This window comes from Labrus bergylta, chromosome 5 (assembly GCF_963930695.1).
Source record: "Labrus bergylta chromosome 5, fLabBer1.1, whole genome shotgun sequence".
NCBI classification, from domain to species: Eukaryota; Metazoa; Chordata; class Actinopteri; order Labriformes; family Labridae; genus Labrus; species Labrus bergylta.
Window position 1 is genome coordinate 5,055,819 of NC_089199.1, and position 18,327 is coordinate 5,074,145.

General features: G+C 39.0%; 3 protein-coding genes across 4 annotated transcripts; 1 reads left to right on the forward strand and 2 right to left on the reverse strand.

Annotated features, from left to right (window-relative positions):
• Positions 1-240: 240 nt before the first annotated feature.
• rfesd (Rieske (Fe-S) domain containing) lies at positions 241-2,989 on the reverse strand. 2 transcript variants are annotated; one of them, XM_020629435.3, is made up of 4 exons: positions 2,852-2,989; positions 1,789-1,948; positions 1,406-1,440; positions 241-1,204 (listed from the first exon to the last, which is right to left on the reverse strand). In XM_020629435.3, the coding sequence occupies exons 1-4, from the start codon at positions 2,918-2,920 to the stop codon at positions 914-916; spliced, it is 555 nt and encodes a 184-aa protein (XP_020485091.2). In that variant the 5' UTR covers positions 2,921-2,989; the 3' UTR covers positions 241-913. The 2 variants fall into 2 exon arrangements, with proteins under 2 accessions (XP_020485091.2, XP_065811589.1); XM_065955517.1 differs by having other exon boundaries at positions 1,789-1,963; positions 2,852-2,960.
• A 988-nt stretch (positions 2,990-3,977) lies between these two features.
• On the forward strand, positions 3,978-5,662 carry nudt2 (nudix (nucleoside diphosphate linked moiety X)-type motif 2). The gene is made up of 3 exons (XM_020629413.3): positions 3,978-4,087; positions 4,612-4,739; positions 4,824-5,662. The coding sequence occupies exons 2-3, from the start codon at positions 4,616-4,618 to the stop codon at positions 5,144-5,146; spliced, it is 447 nt and encodes a 148-aa protein (XP_020485069.2). The 5' UTR covers positions 3,978-4,087; positions 4,612-4,615; the 3' UTR covers positions 5,147-5,662.
• A 1,867-nt stretch (positions 5,663-7,529) lies between these two features.
• ube2r2 (ubiquitin-conjugating enzyme E2R 2) lies at positions 7,530-17,807 on the reverse strand. The gene is made up of 6 exons (XM_020629393.3): positions 17,217-17,807; positions 16,702-16,891; positions 13,037-13,123; positions 12,856-12,953; positions 12,006-12,140; positions 7,530-11,885 (listed from the first exon to the last, which is right to left on the reverse strand). The coding sequence occupies exons 2-6, from the start codon at positions 16,882-16,884 to the stop codon at positions 11,600-11,602; spliced, it is 789 nt and encodes a 262-aa protein (XP_020485049.1). The 5' UTR covers positions 16,885-16,891; positions 17,217-17,807; the 3' UTR covers positions 7,530-11,599.
• Positions 17,808-18,327: the final 520 nt, after the last annotated feature.

The following is an 18,327-nucleotide window of genomic DNA, read 5'->3' on the forward strand; positions in this document are numbered from 1 at the left end:
ATTGAGATGCATTATTGAACCTGTGAACCTGTGTTTTTTGGGCAAACCCATTTGACTTTTTTTTTAAAATAGCCAAGATTTCTCAGCTGCTACTTGACCGTTCTTTGTCTATTTTTTTCTGGCAAAGTAACAAATGTAACAAATACAAGATAAGAGATACAGGACTGTTTAAGGAATAGAATAGGCCAACTTCTTTTAAATGCATGTATTTACTTTCTTAACAAAGATGAGAAGATCATGTCAAATTTTCAAACTTAAACCTTGTATTTCTAACAGAATATACATCACAAGTGAACATAAGAGGCGGGACTAGTGAACAGCTGTCATCAAACCTTTCAACAACCTCAGGGATTTGCTTACTGTATAGCCAGCAAAGTTTTCTTTTTCAATTCAGTCACCGAAAGAGTTCTTCACCAACAAATAAAAAAACCCATTTCAAATCCAAATGCTTGAATCTGTGCAGCCTATAGACATGCATGCTTTCGTATTCTTTTTTTCTGAAGGAACAAATGGACATGACATCACAAAAACATGTCCAAGAATGATCTTTATATTTTAACACTGATACATTTTCACTTTGCGATTTTAAACAATCAGTATAAACCTTTTTATCTCATCGATTCATCCACTGTATGCATAATGCATGAGGAATATTAAAATGCAGAAAAAGAGAGAACGTGAAAGTGAATCCATCAAAAATGTATTTAGTACTCTACATGATAATTGAGAGATTAGAGGTTTTTTTTTCAGTAAAACGTTTTCAGGTAAACAAATGAAGAAATTTAAAATTCTAAAAAGTCCTAAAGGCTTCAAAAAAAAGAATATTTCTAGTCTGCTAAAAGCCTAAAACAAATGGCATGCTCTTAAACATCCAGTCAATAGATGCCATTCACATCCATCTGTAACAAGATGATCAAGATTTCTTCTTTTCAGCCGCCGCAGCTTTTTCCCTCTCTATCTTGCCCTTCTCTCCCTGGAAGTAGTCTGACTCGATCCAGCCGGCCACGTCCGAGAGTTTGACATAAACATCGCCGTCGTTGTTCTCAGTGACCGTGTGGGTCCGCTGTTTTACACCCTTGGAGTACCATCTGGGCACAGGCGGCTTCTCCTTGGGGTTGGTTGACTTGTAAATGCTCTCTCCCTGTGCGAGACAGATCTTGTACTTGTGGTTGGGACAAATTATGCACAGCTTGCCGTCAAATTCCTGCAAAAAAAAAGCAGGTCAACAACCTCATGGTGGATAAGTGCAGGTCATTTGGGCCATTCAACATTAGCATAATATTCAAATTGTATGCAGGGTTGATTTCTTAATTATAGACTTCAAGGGATCAGTGTAACATCTTCTTTCCTCAGGGTCATACAAAAAGAACAACCTTAAAGCCCTTAAGTCAAATGTATACCTCACCTCAATGTCTCCATTCTGCAGTTCTCCTCCAGCATCTGTGGAGAAGGGAAGAGGATCAGTGTATTGCAGAATAAGCAAACTGTTTAGAGCACACTAGCATTTTGCTGACTGGACACACTTTGGAGGAGATATGTGTTAAAGCGTCCAGTTGTTAACAAAGCACGGAAGTTTTAAATATTCCCATGACAGGTTTTCCTTATGGCAGCGATTTATTTTGAAATCCCTGAAAGTAAGCATTTGTTAACAGCACCATTTATCCTCATGAGAATACATACTTCTGGCATATTATCAGATTTGAAGAGAAACAAAACATCCTGGTCACACTCTCTCCAGCTCTCAGGTAACAGCTGTTTTGAGTTCAGCACAAGAAGAACAGTACTCACGGTAACAGTAAGAATCCATAGCATAAAAGACTCCCCCATGGTGGATGATCAGTATATCCCGACCTTCTAGTGTTCTGAAAGAGCGCTTTGCTTGGACTAGTTCATCCCTCTTCCCCACAAAATGAGGACCTCCTGTGGGCTGCTCCTTCTCCTCCATGTCCTGTGAAATGTTGTTCTGTTAGCAAGCAAAGACATTCTCACATTTCAGGATTTATCTTAAAGAAGCATTTTGTTTTCTTTATGGAATCAAAACTATGACGTGTTACTTCACTTTCCACATGAAAAGTGTGTCTTTTGGATTTGTCACTGGGATTATTGTGTTGGCACCACCCATCACAGTTGTCAGCTTAAATTAAGTCTCCAACACCTCCAGAACATTCAGCTGGAAGAAACCAAGCATGTCTTGGCACCGATCAGCTACTCCAAACAAACTCAGAACTGCAATTTTAATCCCTTGTATCTGTGTCATCCTCACTAGTTTTACATTATCAAGGATTATTTGATATGGTTTCTATGAAAACAATCAACTGCCCAAGGAATACAGTATATACATCCTTCAGAAAGTGAAACAACTTCTCCAAATATAACTTTTTTTTGCTACATCATTGTATAAAAGCATTCATCAATGAAAGACCATAGACCTATATTTGTGTTAAATCACTAGTATAGTACCAAAAATATCTAGATGCAGAGGAACCTGACCCCCAGTGTGATTCATGTATAGCAGAGTGGAAAAATGAGCACTTCAGTGCAGGCTGAGTAAGCACGGTAGTAGCAGCAGCAGCGAAAGTGACATGTCCCGAGGCCTATGGCAAAACTACAGACAGCAACATGCTGTGAAGGAAGAAGCTACAGAAGAGCATTATAATTGTCTCTGACAGGAAAACAATCTTTAACTGAGCCCCAGAGGACTATAGGCCTATGCCCAATTTATACAATTCCTTGTATGCATGGAGAAACATTACATTTTTTTATTCATCCTGTCTGTCTCCGTATCTCTCCTACCTACATTTTTTACTAAAAGAATATGAATATACATATTTGGATGAATTTTTGTTTCTACCTTGAAACTGAGCAGCGGTGTCCCCTCCGTCAGGCTGACAAACTGTGCTGCTGACAGTTCTGCATGCATGGGACGGAGCCCCCGTCTCTCCTATCTTCAGATACAAGCTGTCTTCAGTTGGTCCTATCGGTGCTGGGTTCATTTCTTATCTGTCTCCCGCAGGCGAAATAGATATTCTATTGTTAAGAAATACAAACAGTGTCTCTGACTTTCAAAGTGGTTTCCAAAATGATTCCACCCTTTAACTTTAAATATTTAGTCATATTATTTTATTATTAAGTCTTAAAAGCTTCTTTAAATTTGATGATCACCTTTATCACCTCCATCTGCAGTTGTACTGTAGTAGCCTATAGTGGTGGGAAGAGTGCATTTAAGTTCTCAGTCGCCACAGCTTTTCTCTTTTCATCTCATTACTTGAGGTTGTTTTTTTGTATTTTGTATAACTTGAGGGTATTGTATTTGTCACTTGGCTGCATTTAGTAGTTGTATTTATTAAATAATACAGCATTACAGATTAAGAATCTCAAGCATGCTACGCTGTTACAGTTATAACAGTGATTTATAATAATGAAAAAAGATCCATTAATATAACATGATACACTATTATCCTATATGATATAATGTTATGCTATATCTAACACTATCAGTCTTCCCATTTCATTGTCATTATAGTTGCTAATGTTTATTGTAGAATGATAAGTCTATTATCATACTAACATAATGAAAAGCTGCTGAAATATCAATCATGTGTAATTAAAATACAATCCTACAAACATTCTGTGTAATACCTAACTTGACTCTGGATTTGATTAAACTTTGTTTTAGTCAGAGTTTAATGGGGAATGAACCATAGACTGTAAATATTAATGAATTAACCACAGACTGTAAATATTAAAGAATTAACCATAGACTGTAAATATTAATGAATTAACCATAGACTGTAAATATTAATGAATTAACCACAGACTGTAAATATTAATAAATTAACCATAGACTGTAAATATTAAAGAATTAACCACAGACTGTAAATATTAAAGAATTAACCATAGACTGTAAATATTAATGAATTAACCATAGACTGTAAATAGTGAATTAACGCGAGTACTGTCAAGGCGGAACTGAATGTGCCCGTCCCGAAAGAGCACCGGACTCATTTTGTCGTTGCACCATTGTACTCCGCTGTGCTCTCAGCTGGAGGAGTAAACATACGCGCCCAATAAAATCCTGTTTTGTATCGTAAGTTTTAGACATTTTATTATATTGTAGTTTATTTGGTTATAAATGTAAACTACAAGCAGAGCGCTCAGCTAGCCTACAGGTTTCTCTGCTCTGGTTTCTAAAAACAGTTTCTGCAACAGAGCAAAGTCTGTCATAGAATCAGTTCCAGTGTGTTAGCTAAAGCCTGCTCTCAGTCCAATCACTGAAGGGTTCAAACTTACTGAGTTATTGTAAAAGACGCACTGTTAGTGTATTCAGAGACTTAATCTTCGCCTCTCTGGGTAAGACAAAGTCCAGTTTAAAGTAAAAGTGCAGAATTGACTAATAGATTTATGAGTAAAGACTGGACTAAGGCCAGTGGTTAAACATTTCACCATAGAAGAATAAAACAAGTTTATACAATTTCCTGAACATTGAAGACATTGTATCATCACACCTGTTCTACCTGTTCTTCTATAATGTTGAAATAAAATGGTTAGAAAGTAACATCATTTTCAAAAGGTTTTTCATAGTATTACTGAACTACTTTGTTGTGTCTCCAGGGAGATGGCTCTGCGTGCTTGTGGCTTCATAGTCTTTCGTCTGGCTGGTTGTGTCGCTCCACCAGACAACATCGAGTACCTCCTCTTGCAGACCTCTTATGGAAAACACCACTGGACCCCACCTAAAGGTGTTCACATCAACACAACTATATGAATCATCTAGCTGCTGGTGTAAACTTATGAGCTTCTACTCAAATGATCTTTCCTTCAAGGTCATGTGGACCCAGGAGAGGATGACCTCACCACAGCTCTGAGAGAGACCAAGGAGGAGGCAGGACTGGGGGCAGAGCACTTGCAGGTAATAGAAGGCTTTGTGCAGGAGCTGCGTTATGAGGTCGGAGGGAGGCCCAAAGAGGTGCTGTACTGGCTGGCCGAGCTGAAGGACCCGGGGACAGCGGTGACTCTGTCAGACGAGCACCAGGACTACCGCTGGTCCCGGCTGGAGGACGCCTGCACTCTGGCCGGGTACAAAGACCTGCAGGACACACTGAGAGCAGCACAAAGATACCTGGAAGCTCGGCAGGACAAACTGTGATGAACCAGAGTGACTGTGTGGACAGGATGATCAGAGCTGAGCCCTCAGTGTGACTGGATAATGTTGCAGTTTAAATCCAGTTGAAATACTTTGTCTCTAATTGTACCGTAATGTAAGTCTGAGAAGATTCAAGCAGACCAGATTAAGAATTTGATCTTGGTCATGTCATGTCATGAAACTAATACCAGTACTTCTTCTAAATGTACATAAACAAAGAATCACAAAAATCAAACGCCCTCTTAACACTTGAACCTCAGAGGGAGGAACAGTCAGCATTGACCTGAACAAGATGTTTTAAGAAGCTAAACTGATATTATCTTTCTGCTGCCACTCATAAAGAAACATCACTATGGCAAAAAATAAATTCTTCAGTCAAATAAAATGTGTGAATGAAATGAAGTTGCAAGCTGGAGTTTCTACCACTGGGTGGAGACAAACTCCAAAAATCTTTACAACAGAGGCCCAAGTTTTTTTTCCTGCTCTCATAATCCAAATTAAAGTGAGATACTACCATTACTCCTGCAAATGAGTTCTTGTCAAGAAACTAAAAGCCAGTAAAGTTCATTATTTTATTATGCTCAGAACTGTGTGAATCAAATTTAAGAGGGACTATCATAAGAAAATGAATAGTGGTAAATGTGGGCATCATCATAAATGTCACAGCAGGTTCACAGTAGTTTCAGGAACGATGTACTAAATTAAAAGTCATTTAATCCTTGAATCAAACCATTTCAAATCATTGGCAAAAACATCACCAGGTCTCATTTTCATTTTGTGGTGTCTGTACAGTGTATCTCACCATGGTGTTCTCACTCGTATCATTTCACTTCTCTGAAATCGTCATTTAGTTTCAGTTTTGATGAAACACGATGAAGCTGGAGCTGACAACCTGGAACTTTCCTCCAAAGTGAGTGTTCTCTTACAAGCAAATGATGCATCTCCTGTAGGACTTAGAGCGACTTGGGCCAGTGGTGATGTCGTGTTGTACTATGTATGGCAACATGTTCTGCTCTCAACCTCATGCTGCAGCAGGGTTTCATCAATTACCTTTACTGATGGGATAGAATAAGGGCAATTAAAGAAAATAATGGGTTATTTTAACTTTAGAAGCACTTAAATTAAAAAAACATTTTTAGGGGAATTCTTCGGACAAACTGCACAAAGTAACATACGTTATGTTAAGTATCCATTAGGTATACACAGTATACTGTAAAGCCAACCTTGACGTTATACACAAGTTGAAATAGTTCTGCATGACACACCGGGATGTCATTGTTACTAATTGAATGCCTGGCAGAGCATAAAAGCTCTTTAATAATTAATGATCCAAGAGAACTTCTCTTCTTGAAATAAAATGAAAATACTTATCATAATTTAACTGCATCTTAGCAGATAATGTCATTTTAGAATAAGGTTTAAAGTATCTGTAAAACATCTTTGTACCTTTAGAGGGCTAGTTCACCAACAAAACAAAAAGCAATAATCCCTGCCAATAACAGTATTTAATTTTTTGATTCCACTTCAATTCAGTGGAATTGAATGGAGTTTGGTTTGTGCCGTTCAATGAATTGAAAAGTGAAATTGAAAGCATTCTACAGCATCATGACGGCCACAGAGATAAGCTGCACTATCAGCAGTTCTGATGAGAACTATTTCTCTAGGGCCTGACCTAAATGGAATTTTTGGGGCCGATACCTTTAGTGATATCAGGGAGAGAAAAAAGCTGGTACTGATATATCGACCGATATTTCTTTAATCCATCTTCGATCTTTAGAGATAGATATAGATATATACACACATTTATTGTATTGAGCCCTCAAATGCAGTTATCAAACACTTGTGGAAAAGATTTATAATAAAGACAAGATGGTCACTCAACTAGAAAGTAACTGCACATGTATGTGCATCACTGCTTTAAAGTGAGTGAGAATGCTTGATGTAATATAGCACCCTCTGCTGGTGACAGCCAAAAAGAGAACTGGTAAGTTTAATACAATGAAACTCAAATAAAATGATATTTGACTGGTGAATAAATCTAGTGATATCGGCACATATCAGTGATAAAATTAGCTGATGCCGATAATAATGTGATGATAATAATGGCCAGGCTCTAAATTTCAAAGATTTTAGGAAAGTCAAAATGTATGGATTGATTGTTTTCATTCAAACTAAGTTTTGGCATATAGAAAGAGATATTTAACTCAACTTTTGGATAAACTCAATCATAGCTATCGGCAAAAAAGAATCCCAAGAGTTAAAAAAAAAAATGAAATCCAGTTTACTGCCATTTTGAGCTAATACATTTTTACTATGACACATTCAAATCTTAGAAACATGTAGAAGTGACCTGTTGTCAAGGGCAAAATGAGGTAAAACCTTAAGGCAGGCTTTAGTGACACTTTTATTTTGAAAGGTTCTCCAACTTAACCACAACAATGGTATGCCTCCTTTTGCACCATCACCCATTTAACTCCAAAAAACCACCTCACTGTGTTTTGTCTGATTTCCATGACGAGTGGGCTTAGCAACACATACCATAGCTACATTGAAAACAAACCCAACAATGTATATATATAGATTTTTTTTTTTTTTTTTTACAATAAAATCTTCATGAGTGGCGTCTGCTTCCTCACAAACACAAATTGATGAGGGCAAAAAAAAAAAATGACACAAAATCAAAGAAGAAACCAACAAGGACAGCATTAACATCATCGGGTGTGGACACACTGTGGACACGCAGGTCTCAGTCCAATAAGGGGGCGACAATGTGAGAGTCCACACTACACTCTTGTGCACACACAAACACAGATTAAATGAACTAAACATTAGCATTCAGTCTCCTGTATGTCGTTTGATTGAAACAACTCTCAACAGTTTAGACTGGAGAAACGTTTAGCGAATCATTTCTTAGGTTGAATTGAAGAATCCTCCCTCTGCTCTTTTCATAAAAACAAGGCATGTCTGAGTAACAAGGAGAAGGATTTGAAGATTGAGGAGCTCTAACTCATTGCTATCATAAGGGGCTATACTATGCCAAGACTTTGCTCAAACAAAAACAATAACGCTGTTTCTCTATTTCTCTGTTCTCTCTACAAAAAACAATTTCTCTATTTGCTATTTAGTGGGGGGGGGGAGCTTGGCTCATAAGCAATCCAGCTATTTGGGGAAATACATGTTTTGGCTTTTAAGATTTCATGACACAAGGCCTGGCTCTGTCCAGTGGTACCTAAGTCAGCAAAGAAATTGTTTGGCATGTAACCCTGTAAAATGTCAAATTGTAAAATAATAAAAAACATGATGAACATATTGGTGTTACATAGTATAAGAGGTGCTGGTTCACCTGTTGCTGGTACAGGTTAGCTGTTACACCCCATTACTTGTCTTTGTGCAAACTGAACTAACAGGCTGCTGGCCTTAAGTCTGATACTAAAGGATCTGACATCAGATTGGTATCATTCTCATTGTCTAACTCTTCTCCAAAAGCAATAAGCGTGTTGACCAATATATCACTCTTGTCCATTATCAGACATAAACGACATTGGTACATTCCAATACATTGATTTTACTTTGTTCATTAATGGTGAGAGTGAGGGGCAAAAAAAGTGGGGGACCACGACAAGAAAAGTTCAGAATCTCTGGTCTCTTATCTGCCTCCAGATGTGCCTTGATTACAAATCCATGAAAGATCCAGTATAAGAGTGGACTTCCTCTCCTGTCATGGACATAACACAGTCTCTGTGAGCCTCCAAAGCACGGGGGCCCAGGAGGAAATGTTTCACTCCTTTGGCTTCACATTAAATCCAAAAGGAATCTCTTCAAGAGTTTATTCAAACAGATGAAATCCACTACAGGCATCCAATCCTCCATTGTCCTTAAAAAAGAATGCTTGTGGCCCTTACTTGGTTTCCTTGGCATTAAAATCCATCAATTTGAATAAAAAGTTTGCGCAGCGCTCTGTTGTGTTGAAAAGGACAAACAGATTCAAGCCCACGACCATCAAACACAGTTTAAAAAAAAATGTGTCAACAACTTGATGTCTTGCAAGCAAACATTAGTCACATTTTTGTCATTCAGTGTGTTCAAAGTTTTAATACTCAGAAGGTGTTTTTCTTAATCATTCAAATCCCCAGGCCATTCAGGCCTCCCCAAAACAGCCAACAGTGCAAACACTCTGAATGTTTTCTCAACTGGACAAAGTCGACAAAGGTCATTTGGGAATAACTCACTCGTGACAGAAGTCTACACCGGTTCCAAAGAGACAGGAACAACAAGGGAAAAAAAACTAGATAAAGATGAAAAGTGAAAGTAAATACAAACACGCACAGACACACAAAAAATAGCAGGCAATCAGTGTCATATTCATTCAAATGCAAATGTGTAGCTAAGCTGTATGGAGATTAACAGATTCTGGATGTGGAGTAGCACAGTAACAATGTCCAGTTTTTCCCACATCTGTTTTGAAGCCCAAATTGGAGTCACAGCACCAAAACTTTTTCACATCTATCGCAACATGATGTCAGCAATTGTCTTGAAGAGCTATGCATCACAGGTGTTGTTTTTTTTTTTTTTTTTTGTTTTTAAATTGTTCTAAATTGGACTCTAGCCTTTCAGGAAGAAAACATCTTAAAGGACCTGAATCAGGACCAGCAGCATCACTCAGTCATGGGATAGGAGACTTTCAGTCCACTCTGCCCTCTAGAAGCATCCAGAAAGTAAGAAAAGAAGGTGAAGGTGAGGAGCAGTTTCATGTTTTGAAGTTTTTCTTTGACTGTTTTTTGTTTGTTTGTTTGTTGTCTCTCAGTGAAAGTCTGTTTGAGGCCCTGAGGTTTAAGAGGCAGAGAGAGGTGTAGGAGGCGACTTCAAGAAAAAGGTCTAAACCTTGTTCACCCCCCGCGCCCAAAACGACGTTGCTTTCAGTAATCACGAGGGAGCGTTTATATGATGAACACTTCTGATTGTACGTCCAGGAGGCTGGAGTCACAGCGGAGCCTGTGTTTGTACGTTACACGTTGATTGCATCAAAGTTGAACAGACAGGCGTGAGGGGGACAGAGGACACGAAGCTCGAGAGCTCATCGGGTGGTTAATGAGCCAAACAGCAACATTGTCCATTAGTCTGACTCCCCCCCACCCCCCCACTCACAAATGTTGACCGACGACACAAAAAAGGTACAAAAAAAACAGCAACAGGTAAAGATGTTAGGATAGAGCCAAAACCATTTGACACAGCTACAGTGGAGACCAAGAGACCACCACAGGGACAGTTGTTTTCATCACTTATCAAAACCTAAGACATTTTGTTTTTCAATCATAGTATGACCAGTGGGGAAATATTCTCTTTGGGAAATGTCTATGGATATCTTCAATCCTGGTATATTTTTTTTGGGGGGGGGAGTGTCACATGTCCTTTAATAATAAAGTGACCGTTACTTAAGCATTACGAGTACTGTTATGAGTCGTAATGAATCAAAATGAAAAAAGGCCTTGGCTTCAAAGGGCAGGATCAGTAACCAGACACATCTAGAGATGGCACCATGGTATAAAGACAACAAAACAAAGACAGTCCATACTGCAACAATGTGAAGCAGTTGCCAAACCTTTTCTTTTCCTGCAAAACAAGCCTAATGGTTCAGCATGGGTTGAAGAATGCTGAAATGTGCACGCTTAGCATTCAAAGAGTCGTGTTGTATTTGATTTAGTTGATGATAAAGAAATACAATAGGGTTTAAAAACTAGAAAAGAAAGCAGCGATGGCAGTGTTGTTTGTCTGGTGTGTTTAATCATGAGTGGAGTCTGTTACTAGAACGGGAGTGATCCCACACTGAGTGAAAAGCATCATTATTTGTAGTAACGATGCAGATCATCAACTTCCGCAATAGGATCGTTTAAAAAACGAGAAAATATAGAAAGAACAACCAAAAAGACTTTGGTGTTTCCCTCGATCAGTGCTGGAATCATTTCAATTCTCTTTAATTCTGGAAAACATCTGATGCTGGACAGAGTGCACGCTGTAATTAAGGCAGACGGTGGAAACATCTAATGCTAACTTTCAGTGAAAACAGTAGAAACTGACCTAATCAATAGTATCTGAGAACCACTATTTCAACAATCATTTGTATAGGTTTAATAAATGATGAAAAGTTCTTTGGCAGTAGACCTCTGACCCCACTGCACACACACACACACACACACACACACACACACACACACACACACACACACACACACACACACACACACACACACACACACACACACACACACACACACACACACACACACACACACACACACACACACACACACACACACACACACACACACACACACACACACACACACACACACACACACACACACACACACACACACACACAACGAAACACATAAAACAAAAGGGGATGTTGGTGGGTTGGGGGGGGGGGTTGGCAGGGAGGAGTAATCACTCAGATCATCATGAGTCTTCATTTCCAGAGTCATCCTGGTTGTCATACCGTCTGGTGGACATCTCGCCGTCTTCCGCAGCGCTGATCCCCCCAGCCTCGCCCACGGACTCCATATCACTCTCGTCTTCGTCCTCGTCCTCCTCCTCCATGTCGTCGTCATAGAGGTCGTCATAGAGGAGGTCTGAACTACTGTCCTGAGAGGGGACCCTGGTCTGGACGCAGTACTCGGCTAACGTGGTCGGCACTTTGACGCCGTCGCGTTCAGCCTCCGCCGCTGTGGCCAGCACTTGCTTCCTGAGGGCCAAACAAGAAACCAAAAGTCAGTGTCGGTTACATTCTTTTTGTTTTTTAATGAACTAAGTAGAAATACAGTTAATGTTGTAAGAGATTATATCAAAAAAAGAGTCTAAATACCTGATGATCTCTGCATACTCCTTGTCCTTGCCTTTGCTGTCCCTCCATTTACGAAACATGACAGATGCATCCACATTGGCCGGGGAGAAGGTGTTGGGCTCATTGAGCAGAGAGATCACACTAAGCAGGATAGTCCTGATGGTGAAAACAGGCAGAAAGACAATGAGAACACTCCAATATCAGGTCCTGACATTGTATGAAAGAAAAGCTCTATGAAGGATTGTTGTTTTTTTTTTTTTAACTGCTGTGAGCTTCATCCCAGACTAGATGAAGGCGTTAACACGCCTCTTTCCCCTTGTGGCTTCATTACACCCAGCACACAATCTGGACAAGTTCTTCAAACACAGCCTCAGCACTTCACACCTAGTCCACTACAAAAAGCTGATGTGCTGATGTTTTGAATCTAAAAAGAAATTCTGAGATACGTATACCCTGCAGCTGAATCTTGTTCTTAAAATGTAACTCAGAACAAAGGAAAGCTAAAACCTTGCACTGTATAGACTATACATGAGTTACTGTGTGCTCCTTTGGGCAGCTCTTCTATTCTACGCTTCTTTCTTTCCTTTTTTTAAAGATCTTTTTTTGTCATTTTTAGCTTTTATTAGATATAAGAGGGAGACAGGGAATTGAGTTGGTGACATCGCAAAAGGCCGCACAGGCTCAGCTTTCTTATCCTTCATGCTATTAACAAGAACAAAAAGAGATACAGAGCTCATTTTACTATGTGAGTGCACACTGTATTTAAAAACCGTTGCTTAAATGAATATGAAAATTGAATAAGAGAATAAAATACAGAATGTCTAAATTGTGAAATGGATTTAAATGCACAAGGTAGTGTGGCAGACGTTACCTGACATTCTGGGTGGGGTTCCATCTCTCAGAGGGTAACTCCCCGCTCTGAGGGTCATCCACAGGAGGATGCAGAATGGAGATGCACACATCTCCGTTCTGCAAAGTCAACATAATACGCTGTTTAATGTCTGGATAACATGCATATAGTAAGAGACTGTCAAAACACACAAATGTATTACCTCGTAGATGTTGGGGTGCCACATCTTTGTGAGGAAGCGAAAGGTTGGCGGGGAGTACGGGTAGTCAACTGGGAACTTGATGTGAGCCTATGAGGACAAACAGGGGGTCACAGTCAACACACGCTTCACACACAGTCGAGCTGGAACGTGCCCGGTTTATGTCCTTTGAGCCTGTTGGTCCCCGCAGAGACCACAGGGAGAAAGTGAGGAGACGATTTGAAATCATTTACACATTTTTCACTCATGTTATCTATTGAACCTGTTTAGGTCAGAAAACTTTGTTTGTAGAGGGAAAAAAATTAACAAAAACAACTGTATGAGTACATGAGTCATACTTGTAAAACCACCAGTTGGTCTTGGGTTGAGATGAACAATTCTTTATCTTCTTCACATCAATAAAGTAAATAACTAAAAGTTGGAAACTAAAAAAACAAGGTTTAATTAAATGGATAGTATGATTCAGGATGTAAAAATACACACACCTACTGCTTGTCTGAATGGGACACTACCTAAGATCTGTGTGTGTGTGTGTGTGTGTTAAGAGAATAAAATGTATGTACTCATATGAAGATATATTTGTGTCTATGAATATCTATGTGGGTATGAATATATGTTTTGTATGAATATATGTGTAGGTTTACCCCCACCTTTTTTCTTCTTTATTTATATATGTATTTAATAATCATTTGTACTGCTTTTGTTGCTCTTTTAGTACATTTTGTTTCGTGTCCTTGTTGCTTTCTAAGCTCACTATTTAAAAGATTTATTATAAACCTTGGATGGTATGAATTGTAAAATGTAAAGTCGACCGATATTGGTTTTCAGGGCCGATAACTGATATTTTGAACTGATATGCATTTACAGTAAAAAGGAAAATCTTTCTCTGTCCAAATTTAGAATTTGGAATATTCCAAACTCCAGGACAAGACTTTGTTTAAACGCTCAACCTCAGACTCTCCTGCCTTTGTCTCTGTGCATGTCGGTGGCAGCCGGGCTTCAGTGTTGACTGGCTATTACTCGTGTGACATCTAGCCAATCAGAAAATGTTGTGGGTGAGAAATTAGATGAGACATAGTGGTGAGTGAAAACAGACCCAGAGGGAAAGTCACAACTAGAGCAAAGTCAAAGTAGCACACTTTTTAATTTATTAACATAAGCGATTGAAACGCAGGTACAGATAATCGGTCCAATGGTGAATATCGGTCGACCACTGGTAAACTGCATATATTAAAATCATCTTGAAAGAATAAAGTATTTTAAAAAGTAGGGGTCTATATTTTGAAGCTGCTTGTGGCCCATTGAAACATGTTTGTGCAATGTTGAATTTGAAAAAAAAAAAAAAACTCTACTTCTGTACTTAGATAGCGTAAGTGAAACAAAAACATTTAGCAGGTATCTCAAAGAGATGAACGTCGTTACAAAGCTACAATTCAGGAAGCAAAAGATTAAGCAGAGCTGATTTCAGCTTGTCATAATGTTAATACTTCCAGGCTACAGTGACATAACATCATTTCCTGTTTAAGTTACAGTGAGTAGCATTTAAAACAAACTCTCCTTGTTGACTCGTCTGGCCTCACAATATGACCAAGTATTTAACGACAAAGTAACTGCATAGATTTATATTTTATATCAAGTATTAAAGAGAAATATCTCTTACATTTAGCACACAGGAAGGCAGCTATCATCTGTGCTTTCTTAAATCATGTTTTATTGGATTTCACTGAAGCTCCACATGGGCTCCTGTTTCTGTATTTTCTTTCCAAAAGTGTTGCACAATTATCTAGGTGAAAGGCTTGGGTGTGTGTAACACCACCCCAGCTCTCAGTGACCTGCTGCCACTCAGATAGGACTATCAATACTCCAAGACCCGCTTTCACACTGGTGCAGCCTTGAGACATTACAAACACAGATGTCATAAGGAAAGTCTTATCCCGAATACTTGATAATAAATGGTTCATTATGTCACTGATCTGCCCAACATGAGCCAAAGTTACATGAGTCAATGTCCTTCATTAAATGTTTGACAATCACACCCTTACCTAAGTATAACAGGCTTTCATTCCTTTCTTTAGTACACTACATTCAACAAATCTGTCATTGAAATTTGATCATTTTTTTAGTTAGTATAAGCTAAAAGGTGCTGCAGGCTCTATGAAATGTTTACTGTTCAACACTTCAGTTTTTCTAAATATTATCTTATCTCAGAAACACTCAGCACTTTTTGTACATAGTAATTCTTAAAATGCCCCTTTATTTCACATGAATATCTCTTTTTATATTCTTATTTCTGACTGCTATGTTACTTTAACTGTGCAATCTGTCTGTAACCCTGTGATTAAACATAGCCTATTATTTCTTTAGACACTCTGCACATTATTTTTTCTCATTCCATTCAAATTCATATTTTAAACTATAAATATACTATTTATTTATGAACACTTCTACATTGTGTACAAGAGCCACTGGAATGACCAAACCCCCCTAATCTTTATTGACATGATGATTAGAAACTCCAGCTACGCAAATCTGTTTGCCACTTGTCAATTTTGCACTTCTTGTTTTTAGGATTTATGATTATATTATTATGATTTATATTATCTACTGTGTCAGTGTACTGCTTGTTCTGTCCATCTGTAAGTTTGTGTAGCAGAGCTGAAGTTGTCTTAACCATGTCTCTTTTGAGATAAAATTAAATGACCTGGATAAATAAATGTTTTTTATTTTTAAAAAAAGGCTGTCCTGAAAGAGTTGTGCTCCCTCTGGTGCTCTTACATCTCTACCACTGTCAGTCTGTTTATGTGTGGGGAGTCTTTCTTATTCAACAGCAGGGTATAAGAATAGAGGACTTTAATATGATGTGCAGATTGGGACAAAAAGGCCGGAAAATAACTTGTGATTCAAGGCTATGAAGATAAAATTAATCTGACTTGACAATAGATGTCGCCTGTCACTGTAAAGGCAAAGCACAGTGACATAAACAATGTTCATTTGAACTATTGACAACAACCAGGCCTACTCTGTATTACTTTTGAATTCCTCGAAAGCCGCAGAGTCATATGCATTACCCAAACTTGAATGCGGGCTCTCGCTGTACTGTGTTTCTAGACGTTTCACTGTATAAGTACCATGAAAGAACAGCAAGATCAGTCCTATCTTGCCCTTCTCTCTTACTCTTGCTCTGTGCTGAGGTGCCATTTATATCGGTCTCACAGCTAAAAATAGCCATCTGAAGCACAACCATCATACAGCAAGGGGGGGGGGGAGGCTGGACAAGGAGAATGGATGGACAGGGGAGGGAAAATAAAGATTCTAGGAAGATAAAAGGCTGCCTGAAAACATGTCAAAACTATATAAACAAAAACAAACCTTAGAAGAGGTGAAGTGATCCAGGTCATTGTTGCATTATAGATATAGAGGATTTGACCTGATCTGACAGTCAGGGTTCAAACAGCGTCAGTGTCACTGAACTACCTGGCTGTTTTCCAAATGGCTTCAATCTCCTATATATCCACCTTAGGGATGTTAAATACCCAGCAGCACAGTTGCACTGTATAAGCACACACATAACCTACTAATGAACACATACTAGCTTCATAAACATGTCTCATTGTCTGAACTCTTTGCCATGCACTTTTTGATAACACAACATGTATTATGATCCCCACCTTAAAGTAGCCTCCCTCATACAGGGTGTTTGGGGGTCCGAAGATGGCCACTTCCCAGTTGTAGAGATCAGACTCCTCCACCAGAGTGATGCGGAAACCCTCCACCGGCTGCTCCTGCAGAGACTTCAGCTCCATCATCAGGGCCTTCTGGGAACTAGGGGTAGCCTGGTGGGCCATGTTCATTCCAAGTCTGGCACAAGTGGTCACAGACCGGTGAAAGGTAGGGGAATATGTCAGGAAACTACCAACTAACACGTCATATATTTTAGATGTGAAGGCAACTGTTGACCCTGCAGCCCCACCAACTATCTGTCTGCTTCGTTTAGTCTAAAACAGAAAGAGCTAAGAAAAGAAAACAGCAACAATGAAGAGATAAATGTCCTGGTGGTAAACTCAACAAGTAAAATAAATCTACTACAAACATGATATGTGGCCTGCCAAGCTAGCATTGGTCAATGTTTTGATTCGCAGGCCCTTATAGGAAAAAACAAACAAAGTTAATATAAAGTATTTACCTCTGTCTCCTCGCACTGTTATATGTATTTGTTTCGTTACGGCTGAAAACAGGAAGGTATACTCATTTGTTGTCCATGCTAGCCTAGCTATGTCTTGTCAGAGAGAGTGTAGGAGCAGTGGATTTTCTGCTAAAGGTACGGCTGCTCCTCGTGTTGTGTTTCCCAAATTCTTTGTGTGCCAGTGTTGACACTTGACATGGAGCTAGTATCTGGATAAATCACGGTGTCCTGTGGATCATTCTTGGGCTCAAAAGAGGAAACTCGTCCTCCTGGACATCCCTCCGTGCTGCTGGTTCGGTTCGGACAGGCGCTCAGCTGATCCCTGCTTGTTTATGTTTGTTTATCTGCTCTCTGGCAGTCTCAACTTCTCCACACGTCAGCTAAACCCCTACCGAGCAACTTCGTTCAATTGGAGCAGCTTTTCTGCAGCCCGCCGTCCCCTCCAGCAGCGTGGCAGTGTAAAAGACTGATATATTCGAGCCTACGTTCGCGAAAAGGACAGCAAGTGAGAGGTTTACACTCACGAATTACAGTGGATTTCATCGATTTTTATTTTCCTCCCATCGGTGCTTCCGGCTATCATTGCGCGTGTCTGAAGAACGTAAAGCACGTACAGGTCTAAACGTGACGTGCGCGTACTCGACGATGAAAGAGAGAAAAGGGACATTTTCACAAATGTGTTTCTTATTACTATTTAAGCACTTTTGGAGTCAAATAGACCCACCTGAAAAATGTATACTTACTTTCTTCTTATTTTATTTTTGTGATTAACATTTTTTTTATTTTTTTTTTGAAAACATGACATGACAAAATATCCATACAATGCCCACCAAACAAATACAATCAAAAAACATAACAAACAAAAAACAAAACAAACTGTCATCCCATCGGCACCCATCTGTCCTTGGTTGTTAATGTACAATAACGGTCCTTGATCTTTAGTGGACATAGCCTTAATAACTGCAGCCATAACATCAGTACCAGTGACAATAATAATAAGCCAACCACATTACTTATAAAAACAGGTTTAGTCAGCATTAGTAAAAAAATAAACTTTCTTCTTATTTTCAATATTATTATTATTTTTTTTGCAGTACACATCATTAACCAG

Bases quoted from the DNA above. Each gene is read 5' to 3' on its own strand.
- rfesd (XM_065955517.1), bottom strand. From the start codon at position 2,920: ATGCATGCAGAACTGTCAGCAGCACAGTTTGTCAGCCTGACGGAGGGG. The intron at 1,441-1,788 runs GTGAGTACTGTT...CCTTCTCCACAG, and splicing joins TATGGATTCTTACTGTTACC to ATGCTGGAGGAGAACTGCAG. The intron at 1,205-1,405 runs GTGAGGTATACA...TTTTTTTTGCAG, and splicing joins TGCAGAATGGAGACATTGAG to GAATTTGACGGCAAGCTGTG.
- nudt2 (XM_020629413.3), top strand. From the start codon at position 4,616: ATGGCTCTGCGTGCTTGTGGCTTCATAGTCTTTCGTCTGGCTGGTTGT. The intron at 4,740-4,823 runs GTGTTCACATCA...CTTTCCTTCAAG, and splicing joins CCACTGGACCCCACCTAAAG to GTCATGTGGACCCAGGAGAG.
- ube2r2 (XM_020629393.3), bottom strand. From the start codon at position 16,884: ATGAACATGGCCCACCAGGCTACCCCTAGTTCCCAGAAGGCCCTGATG. The intron at 12,954-13,036 runs GTAATACATTTG...TTGACTTTGCAG, and splicing joins GGCACCCCAACATCTACGAG to AACGGAGATGTGTGCATCTC. The intron at 11,886-12,005 runs GTATTTAGACTC...TTTGGCCCTCAG, and splicing joins GAGTATGCAGAGATCATCAG to GAAGCAAGTGCTGGCCACAG.